The sequence below is a fragment of the Lactuca sativa genome, chromosome 8 (genome assembly GCF_002870075.4).
Source record: "Lactuca sativa cultivar Salinas chromosome 8, Lsat_Salinas_v11, whole genome shotgun sequence".
NCBI lineage: Eukaryota > Viridiplantae > Streptophyta > Magnoliopsida > Asterales > Asteraceae > Lactuca > Lactuca sativa.
The window spans coordinates 40,291,719-40,306,559 of NC_056630.2; the positions used below are offsets into that span (position 1 = coordinate 40,291,719).

The 14,841-nt window shown below is 31.5% G+C and overlaps 2 protein-coding genes across 2 annotated transcripts; both read left to right on the forward strand.

Moving 5' to 3' along the window:
• Positions 1 to 499: 499 nt before the first annotated feature.
• LOC111914274 (uncharacterized) lies at positions 500 to 3,128 on the forward strand. The gene is made up of 12 exons (XM_023910049.3): positions 500 to 725; positions 841 to 928; positions 1,112 to 1,292; positions 1,355 to 1,481; positions 1,575 to 1,673; positions 1,778 to 1,908; positions 2,005 to 2,053; positions 2,158 to 2,247; positions 2,324 to 2,377; positions 2,483 to 2,548; positions 2,632 to 2,735; positions 2,909 to 3,128. The coding sequence occupies exons 1-12, from the start codon at positions 648 to 650 to the stop codon at positions 2,976 to 2,978; spliced, it is 1,137 nt and encodes a 378-aa protein (XP_023765817.2). The 5' UTR covers positions 500 to 647; the 3' UTR covers positions 2,979 to 3,128.
• Positions 3,129 to 3,990: 862 nt separating this feature from the next.
• Positions 3,991 to 5,939, forward strand: LOC111914273 (tubulin beta chain). The gene is made up of 3 exons (XM_023910048.3): positions 3,991 to 4,557; positions 4,765 to 5,034; positions 5,100 to 5,939. Exons 1-3 carry the CDS (start codon positions 4,161 to 4,163, stop codon positions 5,777 to 5,779), a joined length of 1,347 nt encoding a protein of 448 aa, XP_023765816.1. The 5' UTR covers positions 3,991 to 4,160; the 3' UTR covers positions 5,780 to 5,939.
• Positions 5,940 to 14,841: the final 8,902 nt, after the last annotated feature.

Genomic DNA, 14,841 nt, shown 5'->3' on the forward strand with positions numbered 1-14,841 from the left:
AGTAGACACATCTATTACGTTGATGTTTGATTGACTCTTCAGTTACATCGACCCATGCGCAAGACAACATGATCGCTTCATACGTGGTCTAAAGATGAGTCATTTTTTAGAGATGAAAGTTTGAAGGTGGAAAAAAATATTAGGATAATTGAATAAAGAAGGTTTGAATTCGGTGAAAATTAAAAGACGATGTTTGATATTTATAGTAGTTGATGAAAGGTTAAAAATTTGAAATTTATATAAAAAACAGTTATACTTTGAAAATTTGGGTATTTTTTTTTTGAAAAATATGATTTTTTTGGAAAAATATAGTATTTATTTAAAGTGGTAAAAAAAAATACTTCAGTATTTATTCAATGCTTAAAGTCAAATTAGGTAAATGGCAACCTTCAAAGCTTATGCTTGATGGTCATTTTTATAGAAAAGGTAAAAACTGAAAGATTGGTGGCTACAAAGTACAATGTACCAAATAGGCATAGCTCCTAAATCAAACCACGTTTTTTTTTTTTTTTTTTTTGGGTTTTCTACGATTACGTCATAGGGTGGATTAATTACACCGTTGAAACCCCTCTGGTGACGCAGAGCTAAACCCAAAATTGATCGGTGGAATTCGACGACGGACCAAAATCACACACCATCTGGAGACCATGGCGGTTGATAGTATGCCTCCGATCATCTACGCGCAACTCAATTACCTCCTCACTCATTCTCCTCACTCCATCAAGGTACGCGATTTCCGCATTTAGGGTTACATCAAGCTTTACAATTGAACTTGAAAAACCCTAAGTCAGAATCAAAGGTTCGTGTTTCTCATTTGATTTCTTGTCTTGTTTTCTGCAGGTTGAGCAAATGTGGTCTGGTTCCAAAAATCCTGGTTTCCTTGATCGATTTACCTTGGCAATTCCTTTTTGTCTCGATTACATCAAATGTCAGTTTACCAGTTTCCTTTTTGCATTTTCAGTTGATTTGTTATTCAGTAGAAACCGATTCTTTTGCTCGTTGATGTACTCTCTACATTTAGAATAGAAAAAAACATTTTTCGTTTTATGATCAGAAATATCCTCTCACATTCATGCGGATTTTGTATTCAGATTTGGTGTTGTAATTACAGGGGATGTTATCTACAATGCACAATTCCCATTGTTGGCACCAGATATCATTTTTGGACCTGAAGATGAAAGCTTCAGACCATACCACGCTGGTGGAGAAGGAGACCTGAAACCCAAGAACAGTTTATCTGATTGGAATTGCAAAGATCCAACTAAGCTATTGTCTCTGATTCATGAACTTAGGTATTTGCATTATGGATAATTTCCCATTTAGTATATGTAAATGATTATGTTCTCCACCGCAGAAATTTATACATGGCATACCAGAAAAAACGTGTTGGAAATGTTGATGATGAAAGACTAAAGTTTGAAATCAACACCATTTATTCTCAAGAGGGAATCGAAATGTATATGAGCTCTGGTTTTGACAAGGTATTTTGATTTTCATATGAGTTATTATATACTTTCACTTCATTATCAAAATTTTAAATTTTGTAATGATGTTATTATTCAACTGTAGTGTAGCCAGAAGAGGTAAAATTTGCAGTGCCTTTGTTGGAGATGGATTTGAACAAAATGGTTGCAGGGTCCACCTGGCGTCATCAACAGAAGATATACTTACAGGTAAAATCTTGTTTATATATATATATATATATATATATATATATATATATATATATATATATATATATATATATCATTTCTCTTTTTGTGTTGAATCAATTCAGGTTATATATCCTGTGGGTAGAAAGTTTTCAGCAATGAGTTCAGCTCCACGTTTAAAATTAGTATCTACCCCTGAGTTGAAGTCTTTATTCTCCATTGATGACTTCAGACTTCCTCCTTGGTTGGAAGGAATGTAAGCCCCTGTTTCTTTTTTCTTAAATGACTATTTTACCCTAAAAGAAACAACACCTAAGACATTTGAAATATTGATTTTTGATTTTGTTTAAAGGTGCATGGCTGAATATCTTCCCAATTTAGAGGAGATTCTTCAATCACAGGTTAATATTTTATTCTCTTCTATTACAACATTGTACATTCAAGAAATAGCAATATACTTTCATTACTTGTTTTTGTTTCTTAATTTTTTTTATTAATTTTATAGATAAGAGATGCTATTTCATCAATTGAAGTTAGAAGAAAGTTCATTACAGCATTAGCTATTCCTTTTGGAAGACCACTAGAAGCTGACCCAGTATGTAAATTTTTTACATTTTGAATTTAATAAACTTTTATTTTATTCGATTAATATTTTATATTTGTTTTACCAGGTATTTTGCAGGAAGGCAACATTTCTAGCTTGCTCTGGTGTATTTACATTTCTGGTATTATCAATTATGACAGTTTTATAAAGTTATAAAATTTCTGGTGTTATAATTTTATAAAGTCATAAAATTTGTTAAATAAATTTCATATTTTATGTTTTATAGGTGCACTTTTCACTTCCACTTCAGTTCCCTAGGCAACAACCTGCTCTCATTCTTCAAAGTTCTCAGGTTCCATATCCCTTTAAAAATAGGAACGTACTATCGACATGTTTTTTATTTTTATTTTTATTTTTTATTTTTATTTTATGAAGCATTTTCACTCTCCACCTGGTAATGCACCCATAAAGTCAGCTATTTTACAAGATTATCCATGGAGTCCAAGGTGGGATGTGGCAGAAATGACAGAGAGAATCTTGTAAGTTTTTTTTTTTTTTAATAAAACTTAATATATATATATATATATATATATATATATATATATATATATATATATATATATATATATATATATATATATATATATATATATATATATATATATATATATATATATATATATGTTCTCATGAAGTTTGCTGATTCTAACAGTGAGTATCTTATGGAAGAATGTTTAAATTTCAAGAAGTATTGCAATGAAGTACTCCTTCAGCAGCGTTAGTGATATTTATTATTTACTTCAATTTCTTGTATTATTCGTATAATATAATGTGTTTTTTAAAATTGTCCTTTTATTTCCAGATTTAATTCGTGATCATATGTTTGTAATGTTGAATTAAGTAGTTAAAGACTTTTAACATAATTTGGTAAATATGCTTTTTATTTTTTTATTTTTATGATGAGTTGTAGATTTAAGTCGTTTAACATTTTAGGTTAGCCTTATGCTTAAAATAAATAAAAATGACACATTTATAAAAGTGGCATGTTAATATTAGTAATATTAGTAAGTGTAACTTTTTTTATATAATCTAGCAATTCGAATATGAAGCATTTTGTTTATTTGCAAACTTGCCACCGAATAAGTCAAAGGCAGGCTGCAGGCGGCAGGCCATGGGTCAAATTGCCAATACCAATTTATTTTATCATATGGTTTCTTTAATTAGAAATTGATTTTATATGTATATATTAAATATATATACCGTCTTTATATTTTAGTTTCATACTGTCTTTATAATCTTTAGAAATAGTAAATCTTCTTTTATTTATTTTGTCCACAATGATTGATTAATTTCACTAAGCTTTTTATAATTTAATATTAGAGTGAACAATCAACACACGTTGATGACACCTTGTATTTATGACATGAATATGATTCCACCGACTTTACATATTACCGGCTTTAGTTCTTCATTTGTTTTACTTTTACCATTCAACTAGTTGGATCATCCCTATTGGTTGGTTTACTACATTCACGGGATTGAGTGTGATCTTTATCAATAAAAAATCGATTTACTATTATTACATATTTTCTCAGTTTATTCATTCTATAAATATTTTTATTCTATTAACGCGAATTGGATCTTTATAATATTCCCAAATCATTCAATTTATCAATCATTCTATAAATATATTTTTTCAAACATGATCTTTTGTGGAGAAAACAATAGTTGAGGGGTGAGAGTTGCAATTAGGGAAAGTTTTAAACCTGAAAAGCATTTTCAATATCAATACCCTGGCGCCATTTGGGCCCTCAATTTCCTACCACCGTCAACCCCCATCATCCACGATCCTTTCAACTCCGATTCTCTCTCTTTCTCTCTCTCTCCCACCGCTTTAGATCTATCGATCTGTTCCTTCATCTCTATATATCAACCGCAATCTCGCATCATCTTCTCCAGAAATCATGAGAGAAATCTTGCACATCCAAGGAGGCCAATGCGGCAACCAAATCGGTACAAAGTTTTGGGAAGTTATCTGTGATGAACACGGCATTGATCACACCGGAAGTTACAGTGGAACGACTGCTGATCTACAACTTGAACGTATCAACGTTTACTTCAATGAAGCTTCCGGTGGCCGGTATGTTCCTCGGGCTGTGCTTATGGATCTCGAGCCTGGGACTATGGAGAGTATTAGATCTGGTTCCAATGGGCAGATCTTTCGGCCGGATAACTTTGTGTTCGGGCAATCCGGTGCCGGAAATAATTGGGCTAAAGGACATTATACTGAAGGCGCTGAGTTGATTGATTCAGTTCTCGACGTTGTTCGTAAGGAGGCTGAGAATTGCGATTCGTTGCAAGGTATATGATAATATTTCACTCCGTATACAATTCGAATCCCGATCTCTGACACTATTCATTTCGAAACGCATTTTTTTTGTGTTTACCGACATCAGTATTGATATGAATTTTTGTGTGTAATACTGTAAATCGTCATAAATTATGTGTTCGTGTTTGATCTCATGTTGAAATTGCTTTGTGTGGTTTTTGTTTGATCCAATTTTGCAGGTTTTCAGGTCTGCCATTCGCTCGGAGGAGGTACAGGTTCCGGCATGGGAACACTTTTGATTTCGAAGATCAGAGAGGAATATCCCGATCGAATGATGCTTACGTTCTCAGTTTTTCCTTCACCAAAAGTCTCTGACACAGTTGTCGAACCCTACAATGCAACACTCTCGGTGCACCAGTTGATCGAAAATGCCGATGAATGTATGGTTCTCGACAACGAAGCACTCTACGACATCTGTTTCAGAACATTGAAACTCAGCAATCCAAGTTGTAAGTTCGTTTTTTCATCAATTCGTTTACGATTCATCGTTTTATTTCATCATTTTGCTTTACAGTCGGTGATCTCAACCACTTGATCTCTGCAACAATGAGCGGCGTAACTTGCTGTTTGAGGTTTCCCGGCCAACTGAACTCCGACCTCCGGAAGCTAGCAGTTAACCTAATCCCATTCCCTCGTCTCCATTTCTTCATGGTCGGTTTCGCACCTCTCACATCTCGTGGGTCCCAGCAATACACCTCACTCACCGTTCCAGAACTAACTCAACAAATGTGGGACTCCAAAAACATGATGTGCGCAGCAGATCCACGTCACGGACGCTACCTGACGGCGTCCGCCATGTTCAGGGGGAAGATGAGCACGAAAGAGGTGGATGAACAGATGATGAACGTTCAAAACAAGAACTCATCTTACTTTGTGGAATGGATTCCAAACAACGTGAAATCCAGCGTCTGTGACATTCCACCGACTGGACTGAAAATGAGTTCGACGTTCATCGGAAACTCGACTTCGATTCAGGAGATGTTCAGACGAGTGAGCGAGCAGTTCACGGCGATGTTTAGGCGGAAGGCGTTCTTGCATTGGTACACCGGTGAAGGAATGGATGAAATGGAATTCACTGAAGCGGAGAGTAACATGAATGATTTGGTGGCGGAGTATCAACAATACCAAGATGCAACGGTGGAGGAGGACGAGGAGGACGAGGAGGAGGAATACGACGGCGGCGTGGAGGAGTAAACTGTAAACTGGTAAAGTCTCACTTTTTGTTGTCGTTTTGCTATGTGATGCGATTTCGATTGTACTCTTTACTGTTTTGTTGGTTGATTGAGTTTTTGCGTATGATCTTTATGGGTGATTTTTACTTTTTATATAAGTATTTTAAGATTCATTTTTTTAATTATTTTTTATAGAATGGTTAATGAAGTGTAGTGAGGTTACCCTACATGATGGGTGATTGGCAACAAAGGGACAAAATGCTGGACTTTTTTGAGCCAATTAAAAAATGTGGATGTGTATTTTTCACACATTTCTAAAAACCAACTTCTCTCTCTAATAATGGATATAATTTGTTTAAATATAACCAAATTATTTAATCTTTTTATGTGTACTATGAGGTAAGCTAAACTAATAATAATAATAATAATAATAATAATAAATTCTTAAACTAAAACAGTGAACTTCGAATACGCGGCTAATCTCAATCAAATTAAGATTGGGAAGCGATTTGGTTTTTATTTGGTTTATTCGTATCAACGACATGGAGAAGCTATTTACACGTCTTTGTGATATTTGGATCAGAAATTTTAGAATGTTTGCAACTAAGACAAAGTTTGGGAGAAAGGTTTCCGTGCATGAATCTCGTACACATTATGGGAAAGTGGTGGAACATCCACATCATAATCAAAATGATACCATCTTTATATGAGATGGTAATATGATATGTCTTATGCTAATTGTTGGAAATTCTGGAAGGGTAAATTGCAAGTTGGCATTTTTCCCCATACAGTGAGATGAAGAGCATTTCTGTGAGGCTTTAAGGCTTTCCTTCTCTTAATCTTTTAAAGCCTTCACCGCAGGTTAAAAGCTTGCTTAGGAGTGACGAATCTAGAACCGAAAACCACATGGTTTTCTGAAACTGAAAAAAAAATGAAAGAGTAAAAAATTACTAGTTGTTGATCTTGTTGTATAAATAATTTTTTTTAAACATATCAATAATTATATTAATTTTCTTACAATTATACACGACAATGTCGTATATCTTGAAATATATTCATTGTATCGTTATCGATACTTTCTAAAACATATTATTTCCGTAACTATTGAACTAACCATGCTAATTGTAACTAACAACATTAATTTCAAAATAGTCACTAACCGTAACTAGCAAACATAACATTAAATTGATATACACAACATTTTTCGGTAGCAATATGACGATTTAATATATGTATGTTTAATACTTAAAATGCACAAACAAATTCATAAGATAAGTAATTAAGTAATATATTGTATTGTAATTACCATCACTTGTGACACATGAGTTGGGACATTGATTTTGAAGGCTAAATGATGAGAATATCAGTTTAAAACTTTAGAACCAACATACGTTTTATTATCACGTTTTATTATCAATCAAATATTCTCAAATCTCTACTAATTATATAAACTTGGAAATAGATAAATGTCACAAACTTGTGGGCTATGGGGTGGAAATTGGAGGTATGTCCTTTAAAACTTCTAAGGTAGTTCCTAATTTTTCTAGGTATAATTTATAATATAAGTTGCAAAATTAGGTGGGTCCTAAGACCCACCTTAGCACTGTGTACATACGCCTCTGTTGCCTAGTCGGGCCGAGGACGCTGACATGATGTTCACGAAATGGAGGGATTTAGTTAGGCGTGCACGTTAAAACTTCATATCAGTCATTCCTTCTTAGCCAAAATGTGTGACATGCCTAACCTAAATATCGAGATCCCCTCTTGACCCTAAATCGTCCCTTTTTCTAGTTGATCTAATCATGAAGTAGAAAAGGAACCAATCTGAAATAAATTTTCGATCTATGAAAATCGAGGGTTGTGGCTGTACATAGAGAATCTGAGTGATCATGCGTTGAACACATAAATAATTTCTTATTTAACAACCTTTATGATATGTACACATCGGTCACATATCCTAAAGAGCTACAAAAAGCGTAGGAGCTCAAGTATATGACACATGAGAAAGATACTAACAAGTACTTTGCGCCAAAGTACCGAGAGTTCCAAATAAAGACCAATCTTGGAGCACGTGCATTGGTTTTAGATTTTACTCAACAAGTTGATTGTGCTTTCCTTCTCTCTATCATAACTCTTCCACGTGTGTGATTATTGCATACTCCACGTGTGTGATTATTGTATACTCTCTTGGAAAGATTTCTCTAAGCGCAGGTGTAATTATTGCACACCCTCTTAGAAAGATTTCTCTGAGAGAATGATTGCATAAATATAAGGACTACTCATCAAATGATTTGTTGAAGCACTTATGATTTGAGGATGATGATTGCACAAATATGATGATTACTCTGGCCAAAAGAGCAAAGCTAGGTTAAAAAAAGAACAACTTTGCACCATGAAGGGAGAGTTCATGAATCACAACCATCAACAAGAATCCACCACAAAGTACCAAAAATTGGCATGCATGCGAAGAAGCCAATCACTATATATGAGTGCCCAGTGAAGAGTTGTCTAGTTGTTATTGTGTTTTGCTAAAGACATCCCCACCACTTGAAGCATCAAGTCTTCTGTCCATTGGTAACAAACCCTTATTGAAATGTTGGATGAGGAGTTGTTCGAGAATTTGATAATGTAGGCAACCCATAGACTATTAAACCTCTCCCAATAATCATGAAAACTTTCATTTTGGCCTTGACAGATTCCACAAATCTCGTTTCTATGTTTTGAGACTCTAGAAATGGGATATAATTTATCCAAGAAAGCTCCAGCCATGTCAGTCCAAGTGTTCTTCGACCCCGATAGAAGATAAAAAAATTAAACTTTTTTGCTTTGTCAGCCGAATAGGGTGCGTATATATCAAACCACAACTAGGTATTTCTGAGTTATCTAGCAGAGTATATATGGCCACCTTAACTAAACTCAATCTTGTGGTGTTAATGAATTGTACTGATCCAAATAAATAGGATTGTATGTTCATTCGATGTACTCCACCCCCCATGGTTGTCTCTACTAACTTACTGTTAAGGAATCCCTGAGACAGTTTAGTCTACTCGTTGCTTAGAAGGATCCATCAAGTTAGATCTTGAAGGATCTCTGTATAGGTGTGAGGATTGACAGGATGAGTAACTAAGAGTATAGTGTCTTATAGATATTATTGAAATATTATTTGCTAACAGTTGGTTTTGCAAGTTTGTTAAATATGGAGTAGTGCCATAATAATATTATGGGATTGAAAACCCTATGTATCTTACCAGGTTTCCCAACCTAACTCACTCAAATTATATGTATCACATGTAACGATGTTAAGACTATTAGAGACTTGAATAAGATGTTGAGTGATTAAAGAGAAAGCCTACAATAGTGTTCTGGACCATAGGTCTTCACGTTGTAACTATGTTGTGTATTGATTATAACATCCTTAAAGTTTACTATTTTGAAAAAAAACATTTGTACTCAAAATGTTTTAATATACTTCGATTTTCCGCAAACAAAGATGTTATGGTTTTTGAAAACATAAAGAAAAAGTTTTTTTCGTTTCTGAAAAATAGGGGATGTCACACAAACCCCATGCATGGCATCAAACAAGTGATTCACTTTAGATCCAAAACATATGATGCACTAGGGACCTTAGAGAGTGATAAAGTTGCCAAATTTATCAATTCCAACCTTTCAAGAGTTACACAGCAATATGAAACTTTCTCATTTACTAGATCCAAAGGAAATTAAACATAAAGGTAGAGTATTGAATGCTTAACAAGGTCCAGGACTGAAGAGAAAGTTGCACAATCACTGGATCTTACTTGCTTGCACCTCAACACCTTGATACTTTCACTAAAATACACCAAAATGCCAAGATTCTCACAAAAAACTCAAAGAGTAGCTAGGTTTTGCTTCTGTGGAGAGGAAGGATGAAATGAGGTGAAACCCTAGCCAACATGTCGCTTAAATAGGGTCCAAAGCTCGAACTCTAGGGTTTAGGGATTTGTTACCACCACGACATGATGGACACTTGACCATGCCATGGTCAATGCTCAAATGCATTCTTTATTTGGAAAACTTGGCCACGCCATGGTCAACAACTTACTGTGTCATGGCTAAAGGTTTTCCCCAAAATAATTATCCTTCGAGTCCTTGAGTCTTCCACTGATCAAATCCGAAAAATAGGTGTTACAGTAAGCTAGAATCTTGAGTTGGAATGAACTCCTCCAAGTACCACAAGCTAGGTTTCTCTTTAAGGCTCTCACAAATGCACCAATATTTCACTAATGGAGGCTTAAAGGTGATGGTTTTGTTTACAGATGGTGGAGGCTAAGACTGGCTCAAAACACTAGGAGTAAGTGTTATTATATAGGGCCTAAAGCCCGGGATTAGGGGTTGGGTTGATTGCGGCCTTGCACCGCGACTTATATAAGGTCGTGTCACTACTTAATGACATAGCACGCTTCGTGACGATCAAGTAACCTCATCGAGATCCTCCCACAACCAGGGGCTGACGCAAAATTTCATAGTAGGGGTGTCACGGGAAAGTCAGGGTTGATAATAGAAAAAAATAAAAAAATCCGAAAATTTTCCACTGCGCCCAGAAAATTCAAGGGTTGTCGGTGCCACTGTGGACCTCCCCTAAAACTGCCCTTGCCCAAAACCCTAATTAAAACCTAGCTTAAATATGATCAACAGAAAATCAACATACAAGAAACCAGGTGTTACACTCTCGACCACTATCGCCATTAATATCGCATCATCATGAGAAGAAATAGGAGGCCAACAAGGGTTAGTGTTTCACAACAAAGAAGCCACAACAGAACCATGCTTCCTTGTCTTCACACTTTTTTTATCCTCTTACATAATATATTGACATCAGGGGCGTAGCCAATTTTTTTTAGGGTGTTCCTTATATATATATATATATATATATATATATATATATATATATATATATAACTTACTATAGAAATTTAACTGATAAATATAAGGGGTCGAAATGTAACTTTAAAAATGAATTATTTAAAAAAAGCATGCCAAAATGTAAGGCCATGAAATCAATCTCATAGTGTTTAAGGAGGTGATATTATAGTGCCTTGCCAACTGCACTACATATGTTTTTCAAATAACTTACACCCAAATATTATTTTATTTTGAAATGCTAAAAGAAATAAAAATTTGAGGATGGGCTTAGAACTACCTTGGTCCTAAGGTGGCTCCACCCTTGATTGGCATGAATATATCTGTATAACATATGGCCTAAAATATATGCTTCAAACCAAGGTAACATACTAAAACAACAAACTTGTATGTGTAAACAATATGTTTCTTCAAGAAAAACATTTCTATCAGAGCTAATTGCATATCATTTATTACTTTTGTTTCAGGCCGAATAAAATTTTTAATTGCGGTAGATTGTGTTGCTTATATTGAAATCTGATATTTTTTAATGTTGTTATTAATTGATGAATATCATTTGTAGGTATACAAAAGCACGAGCCCTCTTAATTAACCTTGTATTAGCCATGTTTTTGATAAAATATGATCCTTATCTTCAAACAATAAGATGGACCTTTACTCCAATTACATACATGGTTTAAGATAAATAGTTATATCGACTAACCATCATGATTTCTATTGCAAATGATTAAAGTTATGGTTTCTTTTGTTAGTTATTTAATTATAATAATAATTAAAATAATAATATTATGTAAAAAATAATACATGATTTTATTCATACACAAGAGTTAAATAGAAACCTTTGAGATCGTGTGCTTCAAAATAACAATTTACCTTGATTTATAATAATTTGAATTTAAGTTTGTAAACTGCATTAAATTATTGTCTGTTATTATAATTTTTCAACTTAAAACATTATAATAAATGTAACATTTATCACACGATTCAAACTATTGACAATATTAGACTGTTGAAGAATTAATATTTCATATTTAATGACAATATTTTATTTTTAACGATATATATATATATATATATATATATATATATATATATATATATATATATATATATATATATATATATATATATATATATATATATATATATATTATTCGACAATAGGCTTAGAAATAGTAAATTTTATTGTCTTTGTGTTTTTGTCAGAGTTCTTTAGTCATTGACACTTTTAGTCCCTACAACTTTATTAAGGTGTTGTTTGTGTCAATATGAGACTCGACCACTTGATAGAGGTTTTGCCTCTTAGCTTGTAGATGTTTAATTCTAACCCTGACATGAATAATTTTGTGATATTAACTTCTAATCACTATTTACCTTGAATTATAATAATTTGAATTTGAGTTTGTAAATTATATTATATTATTGTCTGATATTATAATTTTTCAACTTAAAACATTATAATAAATGTATCATTTATCATACGACTCAAACTAATGACAATATTTTACTATTGAAGAATTAATATTTCATATTTAATGATAATTATTTTATTTTTAACGGTATATATATATATATATATATATATATATATATATATATATATATATATATATATATATATATATATATATATATATATATATATATATATATATATATATATATATATATATATATATATATATAGAGAGAGAGAGAGAGAGAGAGAGAGAGAGAGATAACTAGGTTCAATTATTCTAACTAATTATTGTGCGGATAGTATGAGAATTACTAAGAGAATAAGTTGCTTAACAATGCGAATACATTCAACCTTATTTGTAAAATTGTTTATAAATTGTTTATGGTAGAATGATTTCTCACTTTGTATATATAAAATTGTTTAAGGTGGAATGATTTCTTTTCACATCCAACATATCCATTACAAACTTCTATATAGGTAACTCGTATCCAAATTTAAAAGTATTAATTACAATATATTGTTTAATAAAAATTAATATGACATATTTTGTTTTATCACACTATATCTATTATGTTTCAAAAAACCACATGAATAAAGTCTTGAAAAAGAGTAACACACATGTTGGTAATACAAATACTTACACACAAGACATACATACACAACACGCACTCATACACTAATACATGTGGTAGCAAACTTAATTATAAACTTGACTTGATCCTATATATATATATATATATATATATATATATATATATATATATATATATATATATATATATATATATATATATAAAAGAAATGTCCGCTTACAAGTTAAGAATAATAAGCAAAAAACTGGAAATTTAATGATAATATTAATAGTCCATGACACAAAATCAGTATTTATAAACAATTTGAAAAATAGACAACTTTTTTTAAATTGTTAAGTGTTAATATTCTCAATTGAAAACAATAATAACAAATGTAAAATGACCATATACAAAATGAGAATATACAAGCAAATATTCATGATTTCAATACCATCCGTTCCACTTTCAACTTTAAAAAATGTTTTTAATATTCTTTTTTCATTTATATGTATTATTCACAATATTAGTAATAATGAATTTAAAAAATAGTATATTTATTTATTTTTCTATAAAATATAATAATAATAATAATAATAATAATAATAATAATAATAATAATAATAATAATAATAAGGTTTTTGTTTGCAGAAAAGTTCTAATATTTTTGTTTGCAAAAATGTCCCAATATTATAGACCAATTTTCAAAATAGTCGCAAATTAATCTATTACCGGTTCCAACCGGTTAAAAATTGTCGAAATGTAAACTTTTGCCGGTTTTAAGGATTTTTTATAAAAAAAAATTATTTTATGACTAAAACGTAAACTGCACCAAAATTTTAGAAGTTTATTGGAGATTTCCCAAATTTAAATTCAAGAATAATCTTTAGACTAGTTTACCAGTGGATCATTACAATAACATTCGTAATCCGAAAAGAGACAAATAGTCTATTGTAATTTTTCATCTCTTAGATAAAATAACCAAATCAACCTAACCAATGAAAACTCTAATTATCAATTTCTATGAATATAAAGACAGAGAGAAGTACAATCGAATCCTCCTTAATAAATGAAGTTTTTTTTTGCCACATGTCAATCTCTCATTAATTTTGACACTTGCCATTTTGTGGTATTTTAAAATAAATATTATCCACTTGTCAATTTTTGGTTTGTTTCAATTTTTAAAATTAAAGTCATATACTTATATATGTAAATTATTAAATATTATATATGATATTAAATTCCAATAAATACGCTTATTCATTTCTTATTTTGAAGTTGTACATTAAAAAATATTTTTTATTTACACTTTAATTTAATGTTTAATTTTTTTAATATCAACCCGTGTAATACATGGGTCTCACACCTAATTTCTAAAATATAAAGTTGAAGAGAAAGAAACAATGCTCATTGTGTTTAGTAACCAAAATATGTGACAACACACCAATATATTTACTTTATAATTTCTCCCCGTTTTAAAATACTTTTTATTGACATTAAGAACACAATATGATCATTAAAATAGATAAAACCTATAAACAGAATGAGCCACTTCCCTTAAAATCTAATGAAATACACAAATAGAATTTTTAATTCTATTTTAAATTTAAGAAAAAACTTTAAACTAGTTCATCAATAGATCATCACAACATCATCCATAATCCAAAAACAAAAGGCAAAAAATCAATAGTAATTTAGACATATCTGAGATGAAATTACCAAATCATCCATATCCAATAAAAATTGTATCTATCCATTTCTAAGAAAATATTAAAATAAAGCAGAATAGAAACAAAAATAAACGAGTTTCAAAAAATATGAAGTTAAAGGACATGACAACATACACGAAGATATTTTCCTTATATTTTGCCTCCGTTTTTTTTATTGACTTCAAAAGTAAAATATAACCCTTAAACTAGATTGAATTTAATAAAAACTTTTAAACAAAATGAGTCACATTCAACTGCATCAGTAACCCAAAAATTGGGAAAAAAAATTAATTTAGATATCTATTGTTAGAGTGTCAAATCCAACAAATAATACATGTACAATAGATTTTAAATACATTGTAATAATGCACTGAAAATGTAGTACAAGACAAGCATTCGTCGATCATGGTTTACACCTTTTTACGTAAGGTAATTTCATTGCGAAAGG

What these genes read in the sequence shown, in the direction of transcription:
- LOC111914274 (XM_023910049.3), top strand. Translation starts at nt 648, where the DNA reads ATGGCGGTTGATAGTATGCCTCCGATCATCTACGCGCAACTCAATTAC. An exon ending in CCTCCTTGGTTGGAAGGAAT is followed by an intron (nt 1,909 to 2,004) that starts GTAAGCCCCTGT and finishes TTTTGTTTAAAG; the next exon opens with GTGCATGGCTGAATATCTTC. An exon ending in AGGAGATTCTTCAATCACAG is followed by an intron (nt 2,054 to 2,157) that starts GTTAATATTTTA and finishes TTAATTTTATAG; the next exon opens with ATAAGAGATGCTATTTCATC.
- LOC111914273 (XM_023910048.3), top strand. Translation starts at nt 4,161, where the DNA reads ATGAGAGAAATCTTGCACATCCAAGGAGGCCAATGCGGCAACCAAATC. An exon ending in GAATTGCGATTCGTTGCAAG is followed by an intron (nt 4,558 to 4,764) that starts GTATATGATAAT and finishes CCAATTTTGCAG; the next exon opens with GTTTTCAGGTCTGCCATTCG. An exon ending in GAAACTCAGCAATCCAAGTT is followed by an intron (nt 5,035 to 5,099) that starts GTAAGTTCGTTT and finishes TTTGCTTTACAG; the next exon opens with TCGGTGATCTCAACCACTTG.